Source organism: Apteryx rowi, unplaced genomic scaffold, assembly GCF_003343035.1.
Source record: "Apteryx rowi isolate R43461 unplaced genomic scaffold, aptRow1 scaffold_17, whole genome shotgun sequence".
Classification (NCBI taxonomy): Eukaryota; Metazoa; Chordata; class Aves; order Apterygiformes; family Apterygidae; genus Apteryx; species Apteryx rowi.
This window is the reverse complement of record NW_020447974.1, coordinates 1,272,865-1,290,847: the sequence shown is the minus strand read 5'-3', so window position 1 is coordinate 1,290,847 and position 17,983 is coordinate 1,272,865. Positions and strand designations below refer to the sequence as shown.

At 34.3% G+C, this 17,983-nt stretch overlaps 1 protein-coding gene across 7 annotated transcripts in view; it reads left to right on the top strand.

The window, feature by feature from the left end:
* Nucleotides 1–902: 902 nt before the first annotated feature.
* DMXL2 (Dmx like 2) overlaps nucleotides 903–17,983 on the top strand; it is a 49,262-nt gene continuing 32,181 nt past the window's right edge. For 4 of the 7 annotated variants that reach the window (XM_026060541.1, XM_026060543.1, XM_026060547.1 and 1 more), the window contains exons 1-12: nucleotides 2,755–2,820; nucleotides 3,525–3,603; nucleotides 4,260–4,416; nucleotides 5,399–5,465; nucleotides 8,215–8,393; nucleotides 9,119–9,302; nucleotides 10,462–10,636; nucleotides 11,599–11,835; nucleotides 13,041–13,318; nucleotides 13,501–14,197; nucleotides 16,088–16,209; nucleotides 17,202–17,291. In XM_026060541.1, coding sequence (XP_025916326.1) covers nucleotides 3,573–3,603; nucleotides 4,260–4,416; nucleotides 5,399–5,465; nucleotides 8,215–8,393; nucleotides 9,119–9,302; nucleotides 10,462–10,636; nucleotides 11,599–11,835; nucleotides 13,041–13,318; nucleotides 13,501–14,197; nucleotides 16,088–16,209; nucleotides 17,202–17,291 — 2,217 coding nt within the window. In that variant the 5' untranslated portion in view covers nucleotides 2,755–2,820; nucleotides 3,525–3,572. Of the gene's footprint in view, nucleotides 1,028–2,748; nucleotides 2,821–3,524; nucleotides 3,604–4,259; nucleotides 4,417–5,398; nucleotides 5,466–8,214; nucleotides 8,394–9,118; nucleotides 9,303–10,461; nucleotides 10,637–11,598; nucleotides 11,836–13,040; nucleotides 13,319–13,500; nucleotides 14,198–16,087; nucleotides 16,210–17,201; nucleotides 17,292–17,983 lie in introns of those variants that run through there. The other 3 variants (XM_026060546.1, XM_026060545.1, XM_026060544.1) reach the window with 1 other exon arrangement.

Below are 17,983 nucleotides of genomic sequence, written 5' to 3'. Positions count from 1 at the left end.
TAATTGTTTTTATCTGCTACAATTTAAACCCTGGAAGACTTAACATTTCCTTTGCTACTTTTTTTCTGAAATGGGCTCTGTGCTCATTCCTGCCCCTGTAACTGTGTAACAAAAAAGAATCGACTATAATTGTTCTTATATTAAAAGTGTCTTCTCTGATATGCAGGAGCAGCAGCATTATATACCAGACCTATCTTTAGGCTCCACTTTCATTTTTAAAAAGAATTCTGTGAAGTCTCATATGGGTGTGTAAATTAGCAATGTGTACATTGCAGACAGCCAGAATTTTCCTTAATTTTCTATGATTTTGGAGGGAAAATACTAAAAAATAAAAAAAATTCGCTTCTAATCATTCATGAGATTATTTTTTCTTGAAAGTAGAAAAAACATTTTTAATATAATACCATCAACATCTGACAGTAGACATTACTTGTCAATGGGAGTGTGTTGCACTCCACTATCCAACAAATGCAAAAGCATTAATTCCAAGACAAGAAGAGAGTATTCATTGCTTTATTGCACATTCTGTTGGTTCATAAACATATCAAACCTTCAAGAGTTCCTGTCTGTTCTCAGGACAGATTATTCCATGGACTGTGAGTTGTTAAGCTGTAAGCATCATCTGCTTGAATTCTTTTTCCCTTCTCTGCACCCTGCACTGGGCTGAAGGAAGTTGTACAATAACTCATACAAGTTGCTGTTTACTTGTTGCTTCTTCCACTGCTTCAACCAAATTGGTGAGGAATAACCCCTCTGTATAATAACATAAAATTCATTACTTGTTTAAATGGACATGGAGACTAAAACACTTCCATGGATTTTGCAAAAAGTAATTCTAATAAGGATTTAGTTAAACTGGTTTAATACATTTTTAATTGTATTTCTTTAAAAATTATTTCAGGCTTATGGTTCTGGTTGTGATATTGTTATTCTGGCAAATGACTTTGAATGTGTGCAAATTATTCCTGGTGCTAAGCATGGAAACATCCAAGTCAGTTGTGTGGAGTGCTCCCAACGACAAGGCAGGGTAAGGATTTTAATAAATGTATATAAACTTTAAAAAAATGAAATGCATCTAAATGAAATAACTAAACAGTAACTTAATACGTTAATGCTATTACTGAGTTAGTTTCATGACAAAGATCATTTTTTACTGACGTATCTATAACTTTGTGAGTAACCCTTCTTCAGAGAATTGTTTTAGTTTAATAGTAATTTATTTTTTAAAGTTTTAGTTTTGGTTGGGAGGGGGAGGGAACGCGTCCTGCAACAAGAGATCTCATAAAATGTGGAAATATGTATTAGTCAGAACTTAGTATCAAAACTGGAGTCATACTAAAATTCCTGTTATTATTGAATGTCTCTATTATTGTATACTTACATCTAGCTAAAGAAGACATGGGGAAATTAGATCATTTGTGTATACATACATATGTGTGTGTGTGTGTGTGTATGTATGTGTGTCCTGCAAAGTAATGAATTAAAATTCTTTATTTTTCAGAAAAGCTTAGGCATGTCTGATATGTTTAGAAGTGCTACAGTAATGAGCCCTCATAACTGTACAGCCCCGTGACTAGCTACGTGGCTTTGTTGTTGATCAAAAAAAAGAAAAAAGAATGCTTAACAGCCAGTCTAGATTGCTGAGAAAAAGGAAACAACTTTCTGTGAGTTGTAGTAGAGCATTGACCAAATTTTGCTCATCAGTAGTCTGCTAGCCAGTTACAAACTGGTTGTAGTAGTGAGAAAGCCCAAGTTAGAATTTGGGCGGCTTTAGCTGGCGGGATCACAGTTCAGCCGCTCCAGTGGAGTCCCAGCACTACTGGAAGAGAGACTCCAGAGATGCAAAGGTGGCCCCTGCAAGACCACTGCACAACCCCTAGAAGGTCCTGCACTCAGGACTGTGAACTCATGGTCTGTTCTTCTGGGTGTGTTATTGCAACTGTAAATTCTTCTTTTCCCTTATGAAGAGGAAATAAGATTTCATAAGAAATGTGGTGCAACTTTCACGTGATTTCTGTATTGAGGAGACCAGATCCTGAATGGGAAGAACTTAAAGAATTTTTCTTTTAAAATCTTTTAAGGAAGAAAGAATTTAAAAGATAGTCAAAAGTACTTATAAGCACATGAGCATTGGGAACATGGGCAGATAAATTCCTAATAAAGACCTTTTTGTATATGGAGCTTTCTGTAAAATAAGTGGGTGAAAGAAACTGAGGGGTCCAGTTGTATAAGTACTCCATTTTTTCCATTTACCATTTGTCTCCCCTCAAAATGTATTTAACGATTCAAAATAGAATCACTTCTGCTTCTGTTTTTCAGTAATTATTATTCAGTGGTAGGAAATGTAATCTGGGATCACACTGAGACCCAGACACTAATAATTTATTAGTTAACTGTGAAGTAGGCTGGACAAGAGCAGCAGTAGTGAAGGCATCAGCTTTCCCTTATGCATTAACAGTAGCTACTTTAGAAACATATATTAGAACTGATTGGCAGTGCATATCCCACTGAACAAGATGCTTTCCCTACTTAGAGTTAAAATCTCAAAGAGGGGCTTGTTCAGAAGTATATGTTTCTCAACTTGGAAGCGTACATATAGTACAATGAATGACTTTAATATTAATTTCACTTTTCTTGATTAATTGCCCATAGAAATGGTACTGGAAATTCTTTAGGTATCTTGCAGTACTAAGGAGCAGTTATACTTATCTCCTAACCTTACATTTTGATTCTTCAATTTTTTTCCAGATTGCAGCATCATATGGAAATGCTGTTTGCATTTTTGAACCACTCGGTATAAATTCTCATAAAAGGAATTGTGTAAGTATTTATTTCACAGTTGTAGTTCAGTTTAGGTTCTCAGAAGAGGCAAAAGTATTTCTGCCACTTTTATTGCCACATTATATTAGCACACAAAAGACTAATGGAGAATATTTTCCACTGTCCATAATAAAATTGAGTGGGTGATATCTTCCACTGTATGAACCAAACTGAGGACAGCACTCCTTCCCAGTTCACAACAACATTTTGTTCCTGAATAGCGTGCTAGAATGACATGGTGACAAGTTGGTGTTTCTTAACTTGAAGAGGTGTGTCAGATCAGTAGTGCAGAGATGTGACTTGCTCATGTGTACATGTACTCAGGCTAGTTTTAACTGCACAGCCATGGCCAAGTGCTCCTGTGTTAACAATGATCTCAAGCAGGTTTTGCAGTCTCTATAGCATCTACACTGCCATCCCTTATGTTGTTATAAACGTGTGACCTAACTAGTTTACAATAAGCTAGAGAGATACTTGTATGTGTGACAGGTTCGGCTCTGGTTCTCAGGACCCTCTGTGATGCATTTTATAAAATTTTTGTAAAACAATTGAAGAAATTATTAAAACTAGATTCAGCAGTCTGCTACTGGGTCCTGAATTTGTTTGCAACAGGATGAATAGCAATAGAGAAAGAAAGAAATACTGATACTTTTGGATTTTGCTGTTGATGTGAGAATTAATCCTTTACTGTTTTTAAACCACAGCAACTAAAGTGTCAGTGGCTTAAAACGGGGCAATTTTTCCTCCGTTCTATGACTTACAACCTAGCATGGGATCCTCAAGGTAATGTGAAACTTGCATGAAGTACTTGTTCAACATTTGTAGTTATAGAACTTGAACACAATCTTTTGTTTAATTGAAATAAAGTGGGAGCATGAATAAATTAACCGTTCTCAAGCAGTGTCACATAAAATGCAAGGCATGCAAATGGCTGAAGGTAGCATTTGTGAGGATGCTATGCCAAATGTTTGAGTGTTTTATGCAAGATATTAGTTTGGGAATCACAGTGTTAAATTGCTAACTGACTTGAAATTGCCACTAATAATTAGATAAATACAATTTTATCACAATTGAAGTCAACAATGTACTAAGAAAAAGATGTTTCTAAGATGTCTAACAATGAGTAGGTGTTTGAGATGTGAGTGGCTACTTAATATCTATAATTTTCATTATTAAGTGTGATTTATCATTTGAAGTCACCTTAAAAGAAAAACACCATAAAAAACCTCTCCTTCTTAAAAGGCACTGTAAATGCAAAATATTTTAATAAAAACGACTCTATGATATGATTGAATACCCTATCTTAATTAAAGTAGACTTTATAAAGTCAAGTTTCTAACTTGTTTTTAATAATTCTCAACAAAATATGAAAACAAGCCTAATCTTTCAGTATGCCTGCATTATCTTGGATTCACAGCTTTGATATTACTCGTTTTCAGGTAACAGGCTGCTGACAGCAACTGACTATTTGCAACTGTGGGCCCCACCATGTAGTGACATTCTAGAAGAAGATGAAGAAGACGATCATGAAAATCAGATCAAAGATGATAAAGTTCTCCCAGTTCTAAATGACTGGAAATGTGTCTGGCAGTGCAAGTGAGATAATTTTCATTTTAAGACAGATTGCACTATCATCTCATATATCAACTGTATCTCCTCTCAGGAGGAGATTTTAAAATGTGCTTTTAAAACAGTTAAAATACCATACAATTATATATAATATGCTTCAAACAATGTAAGTTATTCCAAATAAAAATCCCTCATTTTTCAAGTGACCTGCTATCACCAAATACCTTAGTCAGAGGCTTACCCAAACTGTAGCACTGGCAATGCATCCAACTTGTCCTTGTCTTCTCATCTTTGAAAGTAATGCTGAGATACTGGATGAGAGACTGAACAGAAGAGCACTAGCAGGCGAACATGCTACTATAGTAAAGAGGAGGACAGCTTCCTGAATCTCAGGAAGAGAGTCATGAAACTCTCTGCCTCCCCTGTTCCAGTTGAGATCCATGTTATAGAAGTGCTTCATGATCAGCCATTTGTATAGATATAAAGACTTGGGAAGCAGCAGCCTATGAACCTAAGTTTTGCTTCACTCTTTCGAAACCATGTTAGATTTTGTGCCCACAAAGCACTGTGTAGACTGCTCTCTTCTTTCAGACAGTTGACTCATAAACTTTAGTCACAGACAAATAGTATCTCAAATAATCTAAAAGAACTTCACCTTCATTTCTTCCTATCATTTCTTTTAGCTTTACTGGGAATAGGGGAGCAGGCGGAAAAAACTTCACTTCTGTGATCTCATCAGATCTAGCCTATGCTTGCAATGTGTAGAACAATTTATTTTCTGACCTGTTTTTCTGTGAGGAAAACTGTGTGAAAATACTGAATATTTTGTTTTGTTGTAGCAAATAGTTTTTATGCTTATGCTATTTCTAAAGTATGCTTAAAGTAACAGTTATAAAATACCAACGTATTTCATTTAAATAGCACACACTAATACAGAATCAACTGCATGGGAAAATACTAKAGAATAAATAATACGTTACTCACAATTTAAAACTGTCATGTTCTTTAGGACTGCAGTATCAGTACATTTGATGGCATGGTCGCCTGATGGTGAATACTTTGCAACAGCTGGAAAGGTAAGAACAAAAAATAATAAGTGTTTGAGATGTGTGTGTTTGTTTGACAAAAATAAATAAATGCTGTAGAATAGTCCTGGGCCATATACTCTATTGTAGTCCGCACTAAGTTAAATTATCATCTCCTGGTGTATGGTGCTGTATTTTCATATAATTCATGTAATTTCAGCAATGAGAAATTGGATTTAACTTTATACTCTTACTGAGTACTGCAAAATCAAAATGGAAATACACTATCAGTGATAGTCTTTGATATATTTTAGACAAAATATGCTTAGATGAGCTTTCAGATATACGTAAATAAATTTTTCCATGTCTATTTGAAATAATGAAGATAAGTATTAGATCATTATGACAGAAAACAAATACACATTTAAATTGGTATAAAACACATCTCAATAGATAAATTAGAACAAATTTTCAATTTACAATGAAGTCTGGGTTCAATTATCAGTTTTTAACTTCCATTTAATTTTTTTTTTCAAATTGCTATTCAAATTAAGTTTTCAATTAATTATTCTCATTAATGTCATCCTCTCATTTGAGTGATGTTCTTTAATTTTTCTAGTCTAGAAAGTTAAACATTTAGTGCTGCACTTCATGTTGGTCAAACAATGAGATGAATTTTAGTAACCTCTGTTTTACTTACACTTGCTAAAGCAGACAGCTGAATCATGAGCTTCATTGTTATATGACTATGAACCTGCCCACAACCTTAATAAATATTGCATTTGGAATCATTGTGATTAGAAAGTTATCAAAAGGTTTGCTTTACTCTGTATTTCTATTCTCATGAATTTACTTTTATATAGCTAAAAATGAGACTGTGAGACAGATAGTTCCAGAAGTCATTTTCTGTCTTTAGGACAGCTCCATCTTAGTCACTTCATAAGATTTACAGCCTTGATCATAATTCTTAACAGGGCTGCCAGACAGATTTTCCTCTTGCAGAATTTGTGGTTAGATGCTGTATTTTTTTGATCCTTGTTAGGAAGTATTTCCTTTTATCTGCACTCCTAGAGGTTTGTATTTCTTCATTTATATATTTTATACCACATCACCACCCTAGAAGCCAGTCCTTAACCCAGGGATGTGGTTTCCAGATGTGTACAATATACTATGTTTTTACTAGTAATATTCCCCTTATCTCACGTCAGTATGGTGACACTCCAGTCTCACCTGGTGAAAATCTGGTGATGATGATTTGGACAGATAAAGGAAAATATTAGCTGATTTATGCTTCAGGTTGTAAATTCAAAGTCCGAACATTGTGGGGAAATAAGAAAAAACAATTTCTAAGAAAACTTAAGAGGATTTGGAGATTTAAAAAAAATGCATAAAGAACAAATGTTATTCATTCTATTCAAAATTCCAAAAATGCTATTGTTAAAATGATTTTTTCTTTTTGTCTATTTTTTATACTTTTTAACCCTTTTCTTTATCCCTTAAATTTATCCAACATCCTCATTTCCAAGATACCATGCAGCCTGACCCAAGTTCATCCTAGCTTGCATTGAAATTTTTTTTCCCCTTGCTTTCTAAATGTTACTTTCTTCCCAAATACCTCTTTACTGTTCCTTCTGTTTTTCTCATTATTAGGTTCACATACCTATTCATGCTCTGTCTGCATTTAGGATATTTTCTTTCTTGATCCAATATTTGCCTTTATTCCACTTCAAATCTCTATGAAAAGATAGTGTCTTCCAGAAATTCTTGCTGCTTTGTTCTCTTGGGTGAAATACAGAACACATCTTTCTTGTCAGTTGAAAACAGCTAATATTTCTAACTAGGAAAGAGCCCTATGCTCTTATGGATTGTGTGGATCCAGTTCCAGAATTAATTCAGACTGGATGCCTTTCTTCCTGCTACCTGATTTTCCTGGATATATTCAAACGGCTGGTCACAACTAAAACATTGGTGGAGAGGACGCAGGGGGAAACAAGGGGGGCTAGTTTTTTTACTTACTATTTGCTGCTTTATTGGCAGCTTTATTTTTATCTGGTCAATTATTGTATAAAATTTGGTTATTGTAAACATCATCTTAAGTGACCTATTGTAAATAATTTAATTCTTCAGACACCTTAAAAATACATGTTTTAGTGAAATATTTATCAGGATTTATAGTATGGCTACATCAGCATTTCAGTTTTGTTTCAATTAACTACATCAGTGGTGCCCAACCATTCAAACCAGAAAGGTCGCAGAGGTTATGCTAGTGGAGGAGAAGGTTGTATTGTGCAGCTGCTCCTCTATCACCTGCATATGCTCAGGAGGTACAGTGCTTCCCAGGAAAGTCAGGCTTTCTGCACATGGGAACCAAGAGGTATTTATGGCACACATTGTTCCAAAGGAGAAACTGACTGGGTAAGGAGCTTAAAATTGCCCTGTGAGTGGAAGCCTGTTTCTAGCTTCCATCTTTACAGGGAAGCAGACATGGGATTTAAGCATGCATATGTGATATGCAGAAAATGCATAGAGAACCCAGCCAGAAAGTAGTGGTCCAAATGGCCTGCAGGAAATACTACTTTCTGGGAGTGGATTGTTGCCAGTAGAAAATTTCTTGAATGACCATCAGTGAGATAAGTGGTCTCAGATGTGGGTTGTCTGGGAAACTACAAATAGTTCCGGGCTAGACTGAGTATCCGTGAAAGATATCAGAAAAGCAGTTTCCTTATTATTTGGGATTTTCTTTTGTGACGTTTTTAGTTATGGTCGGCTAATCCCATGGGTTTTTTGCTGCTTTACCTAGAATGACTGCCTCTTAAAGGTTTGGTATCCTATGACTGGTTGGAAGTCATCTCTTCTGCCCCAAGAGAGTGAGGAAAAGAAAAAATGCTCAGGAGCTGTCCACTTCTCATTTGTCTATTTGGCACATCCTCGAGCAGTGACAGGATTTTCGTGGCGTAACATTAGCAAGTACATGCCCAGGTTTGAAAGTTTTTGTTTTGTTTTGTTTTAAACCCAAACCTTTGATTGAAGTCTTTTTAGCATGCTGCTTAAAGTTTGACTATCAAGAACATGATTAAATTGCTTTGATTATACTTTCAAGGAGTAAGACATATAACCATCTACCCATATGCTTCTGGATTACCCTGTACAATAGTGACAGTCATGCTAACAGTTGTGACTTTTTAAACCTGATCTAAACTTCAGTGCCTTCTCAAGTTATGCCAGGAAACAAGAATATAAAGCTTTGTCTTCATCAGATGTTATTGAAAAATCACATATGTTGCATTGGAAATAAAATATGTGTTTAAATGGCTAGCAATTGAGCTATTTTCTGAGTCTCATTGTATATACTGGCTTGTAAATTAATTTTTCAATTTCATTTTTCAGGATTTAGTAACATTTATTCTCCACATAATCCAGCAAATCAAATAATTTAGGCAGTTTCATAACTACAGTTTTGTAATAATGTCTCATTTATCAAATAATAGCCATTCCATGTTCACATGCACTTTTGCCAATAATCTGAATTAATACATCAGCATGTCAAAAAGTCTCTATTGAAATAAAACCCCTTAGTCAGGGGCGAGGCAGAAATTTGTATGAAGCACTTATAAGTGCTAAATATTTGTATATTCTCCTAATTCCTGCTGTGTCTCTGTACCTAATTTAATTAAATCAAGTAACCTTGATTTGTCTGTCTTCAGGGGTTTAGTCTGTAATGTGTTACTTACATCATGTCATGATGGCATCTGTCGGCTGTGGGCAGAGACATTGCTACCAGAGGATACTCTTCTGGGTGAGCAGATCTGTGAAACTAGCACTTCCAGCATTAGCAGCAGCATCTCTCAATCTGGAAAGCAAAAAGACAAAATACAGCATGCGCTAGAGGTACAAGTAAATACTGCTTTTTTGTTAATGTTTTATTTCAGAATTCTAAACTTATGTAAATATTTAAAAGACGTACAACCCTGAAATTGTGCATTATCTAGTTCTTATAAGCATAGTAGAATAATCTGAATTATTTCATACTAGTTTTTAAAGTTTATTACTAATAACTGAAGAAGTCAGAGATTTTCAAATTTCACAACAAGCTCTGCATTCTGAAAACTCAGAAGAAACCTACTTTTTCTATAGCCAGCTAACAGTGTTGGGAAGAGAAGCTGTTTAATATAGAATAGTAAGTGATGGTTTCATTCTGATAGGGTCTGAGAGTCTGTAGTTATAAAAACATTGGAATCGGTAAATAAACTGTTTACTTTGAATCCTTTAGTTATCTGATTTGATAATTGCATTTCCAAAACGTGGCATTACAGGGCTGTATCTGAGTTTCAGTCATAGTCATATCAAGTCTTTAAAGTTTGCAGTGGAAAAAAAAGACTGCTAATACTTAAAAAAAAAAAACAAACAAACCTTTCATCATAAGCTATGACAATCAGACCGAATTTTTACTTCTTATATATCACGACTGTCAACAAATACATAGGGAGAGTGGGAGAAATTATATTTTGGGCTATTGAATCAGTTGCACTCTCCATATGCTCTCAGCAACTACTCTGAAAGCCAAAGACATTTATAACTTAATTTAAAAAAAAAGTTCAGTTACACAAAAATTAAATATTGTTAAATTGTTGCAAAGTATACTACTTTTAGATTATAATCTTTGTTATTAATGTCATACAAAACAGTTCGGATTTTTTTTTCTTGGAGCAGATATTAGAAGGATCTTTCAAGAGCCTATTAGAAGGCACTATTAGAAGAACTTTGCCTTTGGTCAGAACTGAAGTGCATAAGTGTTGATCTCTTTTGAAGTCTTTTTGAAATAATCTTTTTGAAATTAGTCTTCGCTTCTTAGGCAGAAGGAAATTATAAAGCTTTAGACTCACATAAATGTGAGTTTTTATCTTACAATTAGGTAGAAGGAAATTATAAAGCTTTAGGCTTCACATAAATGTGCGTTTTAATCTTACATTTTTTTGTTTTAAATATTTTAATATTTAATATACTTAAATATAAATGTTTTTAATTTTTTTTTCTCTAACTATACCAGACAATTCACCATTTGAAAAATATGAGAAAAGGACAAAGGAGATCTTCAGTTCTCGTTACGCACACAGATGTATTGCCTGATCAACAGGGTACTCATGAAGTTCAGCGTCACATTTCGCATCATGCAAATGCACTTGGGCACTTTCATATAGCAGCAAGCATCAACCCTAATACAGGTGAAGTATAACCATTTATTAAACTGTTAACAATATAATTGCACAACATGGAAAAAATAAGGGAAGGGAGCTTCAACATGCATGTTCTTTGCTTTGCCTAAATAAATACTGGTGATTGGTAAAAAGAGTGCTATTGGTAAAAACAGTGCTATTTCTCAAGCCTGTATTTGGCATAGAGTTTTGTAAGACAGATAAGGCTGAATTTATTTCTAAGAATTACAACATTTTTAAAAGCCAAATTAAATTCATCTTTGTGCATCAGAAAGCAAAAGAAACCTCACAGCCTAAATTTCAAGTCTGCTTAGTGCTTGATTGCTAGGTTTGGGGAAGCACTTGTATAATTTGACAACAGTATATGATGAACAGAATATTTGCATCCTACAGAATATAGAGTGAATGAAAATTCTGTACCAGATTTTTAAGCAGGAAAACGCTTGTTCTTTATTGAATAAGTCAGACCATTTTAAATGAAAAAAAAATTTAAAAGCAACCCCGTGCCTTACCTAAAATCTGTACATGAAGTAACAACGCTAGTTGAATAGCATTTAGCTGTTGAATATTATTCACTATTCACATAACATAGGAACCCATTTTCAGATAAAGATAATTTAATATTACAAAAACAATTAACTATGATCAAAGATACATTATATTTTTAGACAAAGCAGAATAGGCTCTTTTTCTTAAATTATAGCATTTCATATTTTCTATTAATGGATCAAGTTGAGTCTCAATTTAAAATTAATATATAGGTGTCATGTCAGATCAATAAATAAATGTACCTGTTTTTTACTCAAATTGCATGTAGAGACTTAATCAGAATCTTACCTTTTTCTAAATTTACAGACACAGATTATGTTCTATCTAAAATAGGTTAAATGTTTTAGTTAAGGAATCTGTATATATGTATTAGAAAGATGGTTTAATATATAGCTTTTTTATTTGTTTAAAATTATCCACAGATATTCCATCAGTCTTGGCTGGAACAGCTTTTAATATAGATGAAGGAAATGGAGGCTTTGTTGTTCACTGGCTGAATAACAAAGAATTTAATTTTACATCCTCTATTGAAGTATTTATGCAACATCTCAGAAAACTTTCTGAACAACAACTAGAACAAGATTTTGATGATGCTGAGGTTGAAGAAGAAGAAGAAATGGAAGAAAAAGAGAGAGGTTTACGTATGAAACTAGATCATGGTTAGTAATCTTGAGATATTTAGCACAAAATTTATTCTGCCAACCATATATAACATTGTATCACTTATCTTGCAATTTATAGTTGCAGTTTTGTCTGCTATAATCATTTGTAGGCATGAAAACTCTGTGATGTACTCTCTGTTGGAAGGCAATGGTGATATACACAGTAAAAAAGAACAGTAGCTTTTGTCTTTCATTTCCATTTTGGAAATACGGCATATAGCTATGAAGTTATGACTAAGCCATACTCTTGATTTACCTTACCATCTGACTGTCAGTAGTGAAGCCTGAATTTATGTCAGGCTTTGGAAGGGTTGGACATAGTTCCGTTTTAATGCAGCTGCACTGTTTCCAGTAGAGAGAAGGTTTACATCTTAACACCTTAAAGAGCACCTCACAATCTCAACTGTAGCTATTTACAAAAGAACATACAGACATATTTTGAAATTAATGATGGGAAACTTGTCCTCTAGAAACATTTTACCTTGCTGCAGGAGTGTCACTTGTCGAGTAATACATATTCCTTCAATTTTATTAAGGGGGCCAAATCCTATTCATTTCAAATTTCAGAAACTTGTGTATTCTCTTCTCCTCAAAGTTAAGAATGAAGAATCATCTAAGAACATGTAATCGTTTTACAGAAACCAGTAACACTGATTAGGGATAGTAAACTGATGATGCATTGTGTCATTTATAATGCCAGAGTTCTTAAAACCTAGGTTATCTAGGTCATCTAAGTTACGCAATAGTTAAGTGTGTTGTAATTCTTACTGTACACACAAACATACTGTACTTCTTTATCAACCATCACATACTGCATATTTCATTATTACCTTCTAAATAAATTAAAAAAGAAAAAGCATGACTTTTCAACTAGCATTTGGATAAAATACATGTTTTTATATAGTTGACCAGAATAATCTTAGACATGTTATTGCTTTAAGTGTCTGGATTTTTTAGGTTATATTTATTATTACTTGTGTTGCATAGGTAGGAGCACTAATCAAAGACCAGAGGCTCATATTGTTGTATGGATAGACAAGAAAAAGACATCTGTACTCTCAATTTGCAATGAATGTTCTAATCGGGTAGCATGATAAGCAGATTAAAAAGCATTATATTGTTTTGAATAGAAACTATCATAGGGAAATCTTTGAGATGGATAACACTGGGTTTTTTTTTTTTTTTTTTTTTTCCTGTTGCAGAGTTGTCTATAGACAGAGAATCTGAGACAGGGACTGGTACAGGCTCTTCAGAACATGAAGAAGGAGAAAAAGAGGGAAGCCCGAAAACATTTCTACCAGCAGGCCTACACATGCCACTTCCAACAGTTTTGTTAGATCGGAAAATTGAGTTGCTTCTAACTGAATGGAACAGAAATCCAGATATGCTTTTTACTATCCATCCTATTGATGGTACCTTTTTGGTGTGGCATGTGAAATACTTAGATGAATACACTCCAGGCATCTTTCGACAAGTTCAGGTGCTGTATATTGGAAATTATTTTATCATTTATGATGTTAATGAAAAGACATTGTATCCTTTCTGTTTAAATCTGAGGATCAGTATGAATTTGAGTACTTCCTGTAAAACAGCTAACATTTATTCAGATACTTATACTGGGTTGTAATATTTTAACATTTTTGTTATTTTACTCTTTTTTAGGTTTCGTTTTCTTCTAGGATTCCTGTTGCATTTCCATCAGGAGATGCCAGTTCCCTTAGCAAAAACATCATGATGTATGCTTGCCCTGCCTCTGCAAAAGACATCAGTAATGCCGTACATCAGAAGACAATGGATTTTCCAGATAAGACACTAGTAAATAATGGACCAAGCTTTGCCCAGGATAGTGCAAATGTGAATATAATTTCTCCCATAGTAATGATGATTTCCAAGCATATAGATGGATCTCTAAACCAGTGGGCAGTTACTTTTGCTGATAAATCAGCTTTCACCACTGTGCTAACTGTATCACATAAATTTAGGTACTGCGGTCACCGTTTTCATCTTAATGATCTAGCTTGCCATTCTGTTTTACCATTGCTGTTAACATCTTCTCATCATAATGCTCTGTTAACTCCTGAATCAGACAGTTCTTGGGACTCTGAGAGAATAAACAGAATAATGGATCCTATTAAACATGCAAAAGGTTCTTCTAGGCAGCAACTTAGAAATGCAGCAACCCGTACATTCCATGATCCAAATGCAATCTATAGTGAGCTGATTCTGTGGCGTGTAGACCCTATAGGACCTTTGTCATACACTGGAGGAGTATCTGAATTGGCTCGAATTAACTCTCTTCATACCTCCGCTTTCTCTAATGTAGCCTGGCTTCCAACACTTATTCCCAGCTATTGTCTTGGTGAGTATTTTAGCATATTTCCATATAGAGTTGACACTAGGAGTCACAGAATTAATTTGTTAAAATAAATTACTGAAGTATGTGTAGTATATTTATATTAACTTTCCAGTAATTTCCTTGTATTATGCAAATTAAGCTTTCTTATTTCATTTGAGGCTAAGCTACTTTAAATTAGCATATTTGCTGTGGGCAAAGAGTGTGTTTGTAGTTATCATGGATCAGCTGATATTCAGCAACTTGCCTGTGTGGGTTAGCAATCACACTCCAGTTTTTCTCAGTCATCGCGCTCACAATAAACAGAACAAGATGGTCCCATCTTTCAGTGCTTTAGGCCAGATGCTTAGTTTTAGCTTCATGGCAGCTCTGTGGAGAACTTTCTGCATTGACGTGCTGGTAACAATGTGGGTGTGATGGTGTGGCATAGTCATCTGGGTTGTTGGCCATATACAGTTGCAGTGGAGGCAGTGGGTTGAACAGAATTGTTATATGGACCACTTGGACCTCTGACTTATTGGGAATGATTTTTAAGCCAAGATTTACAGTATCAAACTCTCTTGTATACTTGTTAAAAACTCTGCTATGCAGATCCTGAAATGAAACTGAAATCCTTCTGGCCATTAGCAATTTACAAAAGCCCAGCTGGAACACTGAATATTTTTAAAGAAATAGACTATATTAATTTTACAGAACTACAAACAAGATTTTTTAGAGGTCAGGCAGTACAACACCTAATATAATGCCCTAGGACAATACTTCAGTTTTTGTATTTAATTTTAGTGCTTTCTATTAAGAAATTTAAGAAAATTGTCTCTACAAATGTTAATCTATTCAGCCACTCAGATATTTATTTTTGAATTATCATAAAGATGCTCTTGCCATCATCATCTTTGTGTACAGTACTAAAAATGTCATTTGCATAGTGAATGTAGCATTATTAAATTTTATACTAATAATACCAGGGTTTTTATTATGCTAAGGTCAGTCTGACCTTTGCAATGATTAAATGGGTGTCAGAGATTTTGTGCAACCTAAAAAAAAAAAAAAAAAAAAAAAAAAGAGTAGGTATGCTTAATAGTTTGACTAAAAAAGAATTCCCTCTTCTCTGATCCCATAGGAATATTCTATGCTGTCACAATCCCACAAAGTTTTCCAGTCACAACTGAGTAGCGTCTTGCCTCTTCTAATGTAAGAGGAAAACACACATCAAAATAGAAACTGTTACATCAAGCCTGTTCAATACACAGTAGAGAAACAAAGAGGACACTCATTTCTTGTATTTTTTTCAGATCATACTATTCACTAATACTGGTAAATTTCTCCTCTCCCTTTGATATCTGCACTTTTAACTGGAGGAGGATGGGAGTTTTCGTCCAGGTTAATTTTATCCGAAGAGTCTAGTCTCTAGAGAAAGTAAACAAGGAAAAAGAGAGTGCTATTCTGAGGAGCTTATGTTAGACTCCTGCTCTAAATTGCCTGTTAGAACACAGGGAAATTAGAGTCCTGAAGCTAGTGTTAGCCATTCTGAATATCTCCTTGGAGATTACAGTGATGAGAACATAACCACTGTAAGGAATGGCAGCATTCCATTATATGTAATACCTACTGTTTTTCGCGTGTGTGAGCAATGAATGTTTGTAAACATATGAATTCTGCTTAGATTATTAATTTTTATGAGGAGTTTTAGCTGTGTAAATGAGAGAAAGAAGTTATTTCAATTTCTAAATAATGGTGTTTTGATTCACATATTTTCTTAGTCACTTTGCTTCAGTATTTTATGAAAATTATTCTGTTAGAAATACATTCTGATGCCATTTGAACCAGTGACTTACAGAGGAAGTACTGCCAATTTTTGTTTTAACTCTACAATTTGTATTTTGTGTTTTCTGATAGGTACATACTGTAATTCTGCTAGTGCTTGCTTTGTTGCATCTGATGGCAAAAACCTGAGACTCTATCAAGCTGTTGTAGATGCACGAAAACTTCTAGATGAACTATCTGACCCTGAATCATCTGTAAGTTTTATGTAGCAATTGCTTGAGAGTTTTAAAATAAAAATATTTAAGGTAATCTTTTTTCCCTCCAGTGGTTTCTCTTCAATTAGCTCTGTATTTTAAGTTTTGTGCCATTCCATGTGTAGGATTTTATGCATAATAGCTTGTATAATTACATGTGTTTTGCAGGTATCTTGTAAACATTAGCTGACAAAGTGGATGGACTGAAACAAAATTTCCTTGACAAGTTTCCCAACACATAACAAGTAGGGGAAGAAAAAACAGGATTTCTTTCCTTGTATTCTTAAAAGAGGAGAGTCAAGGGGAAGTGGGAAGCTGAAGGCAGAAGAGCAAGACTTAGATATATCCACTTAGTTACACCTGTATATGAGGAAGGGCAGAGATGCTGGATAGGAGGGAAGTCAAGACAGGTTATTGTTAATGGTAATATTAGCTCTTGTTTTTTTCTGTTATAACCTATTTTTCCATCCTCTATATCTTTCAATTTTGTGATTCTAAGAAAAGAAAAACCTGGCTTTGCAACTATATTGTATAAGCAAACACACTTTTCCTTTTCCGTTCTTCTGTGGTTTTATAAGCTATAGATAGTCTGGCAGCATTCAGATYAGTGTGAGCAATCCATTATGGGAACAACAATTGTGAATGTTCCAGCAAAAATCAGTAGAGCATTCAGTTTATATATTAGCTGTATAGATTTTTTTTTCTGTGTTGTGACAAAACCTGAAGCTTTAAACAAAAGTGCTTTAAATAAGGAACATCTAGTTTCCATAAAAATTAGTGTGCTATCCCCATGAGTGGCTGCAGACTTAAAGCAGTGCAAACGTCTTGATGAATGCTGCATTATTCATAAATGCCAAAATGAGAGCAGGAAGAAAACTATTACTAATTATGCCAACAGGAAAATGAAAGCATCAGTTTATTGTATATGACTGCAATTTCCTTCTGTCTGATAGAAAAATGTATAATTCTTGACTCATTTTGCTGTATTTCAGAAGCTTATTGGGGAAGTGTTTAACATTGTGAGCCAACAATCTACTGCTCGACCAGGATGCATTATTGAGCTTGATGCAATAACTAACAAAGTAAGTAAATGGGTGACTATTTAAGGGTATCACATAAAGGTGCTTAATGGCTTTGTCTACTAGTTAACTTCATCTGTTGAAAAGAAATACTTAGCAAGAGATAAGAGGACACTTCTCTACAGTGATAATGAGTGCCTTTAAGACTGATTTGTTTCTGTTCCTACATGATGAAATTATCTCCATGGAATTTCCTCCCTTTTACTCTTAACATGTTAACATGAACCTAAAAAATAAATCTAACTATTCCAAAATGTAGGAATCATAACCATGTATGACTTTAATTGATTTGCAATTTTTATAAGAAAATTTTTTTACCTGTTAAGTAATCCAGCTGTACATTTATACAGGAGATAATATTGCCATGCCTTGTTCTTTTGCATACTTATTTTGATTATACCAGCTCCTGTGCTGTTTTCTCTCAGGAAGCAGGCTGTGAAAACAGTGTGTTTTACCATTTCTTAGTTAGACATATAGACCTTTTTGGCATGTATAAAGAAGTACTTCTCCATTCTTCAGTAAGTTCCCATGTCTTGTAAGCATTAATCACATAGGCCCTTCAGTATTAAGCTAAGGTTTACAAAATATCTTTATAGAAATTTTACAGATTATTTTATGAGTTTGCATGAGGAGTACAGGGAATATCTGTAAATTATAAGTAGGATATAAGAAACAGAGCCTTTCACAAAGGACCA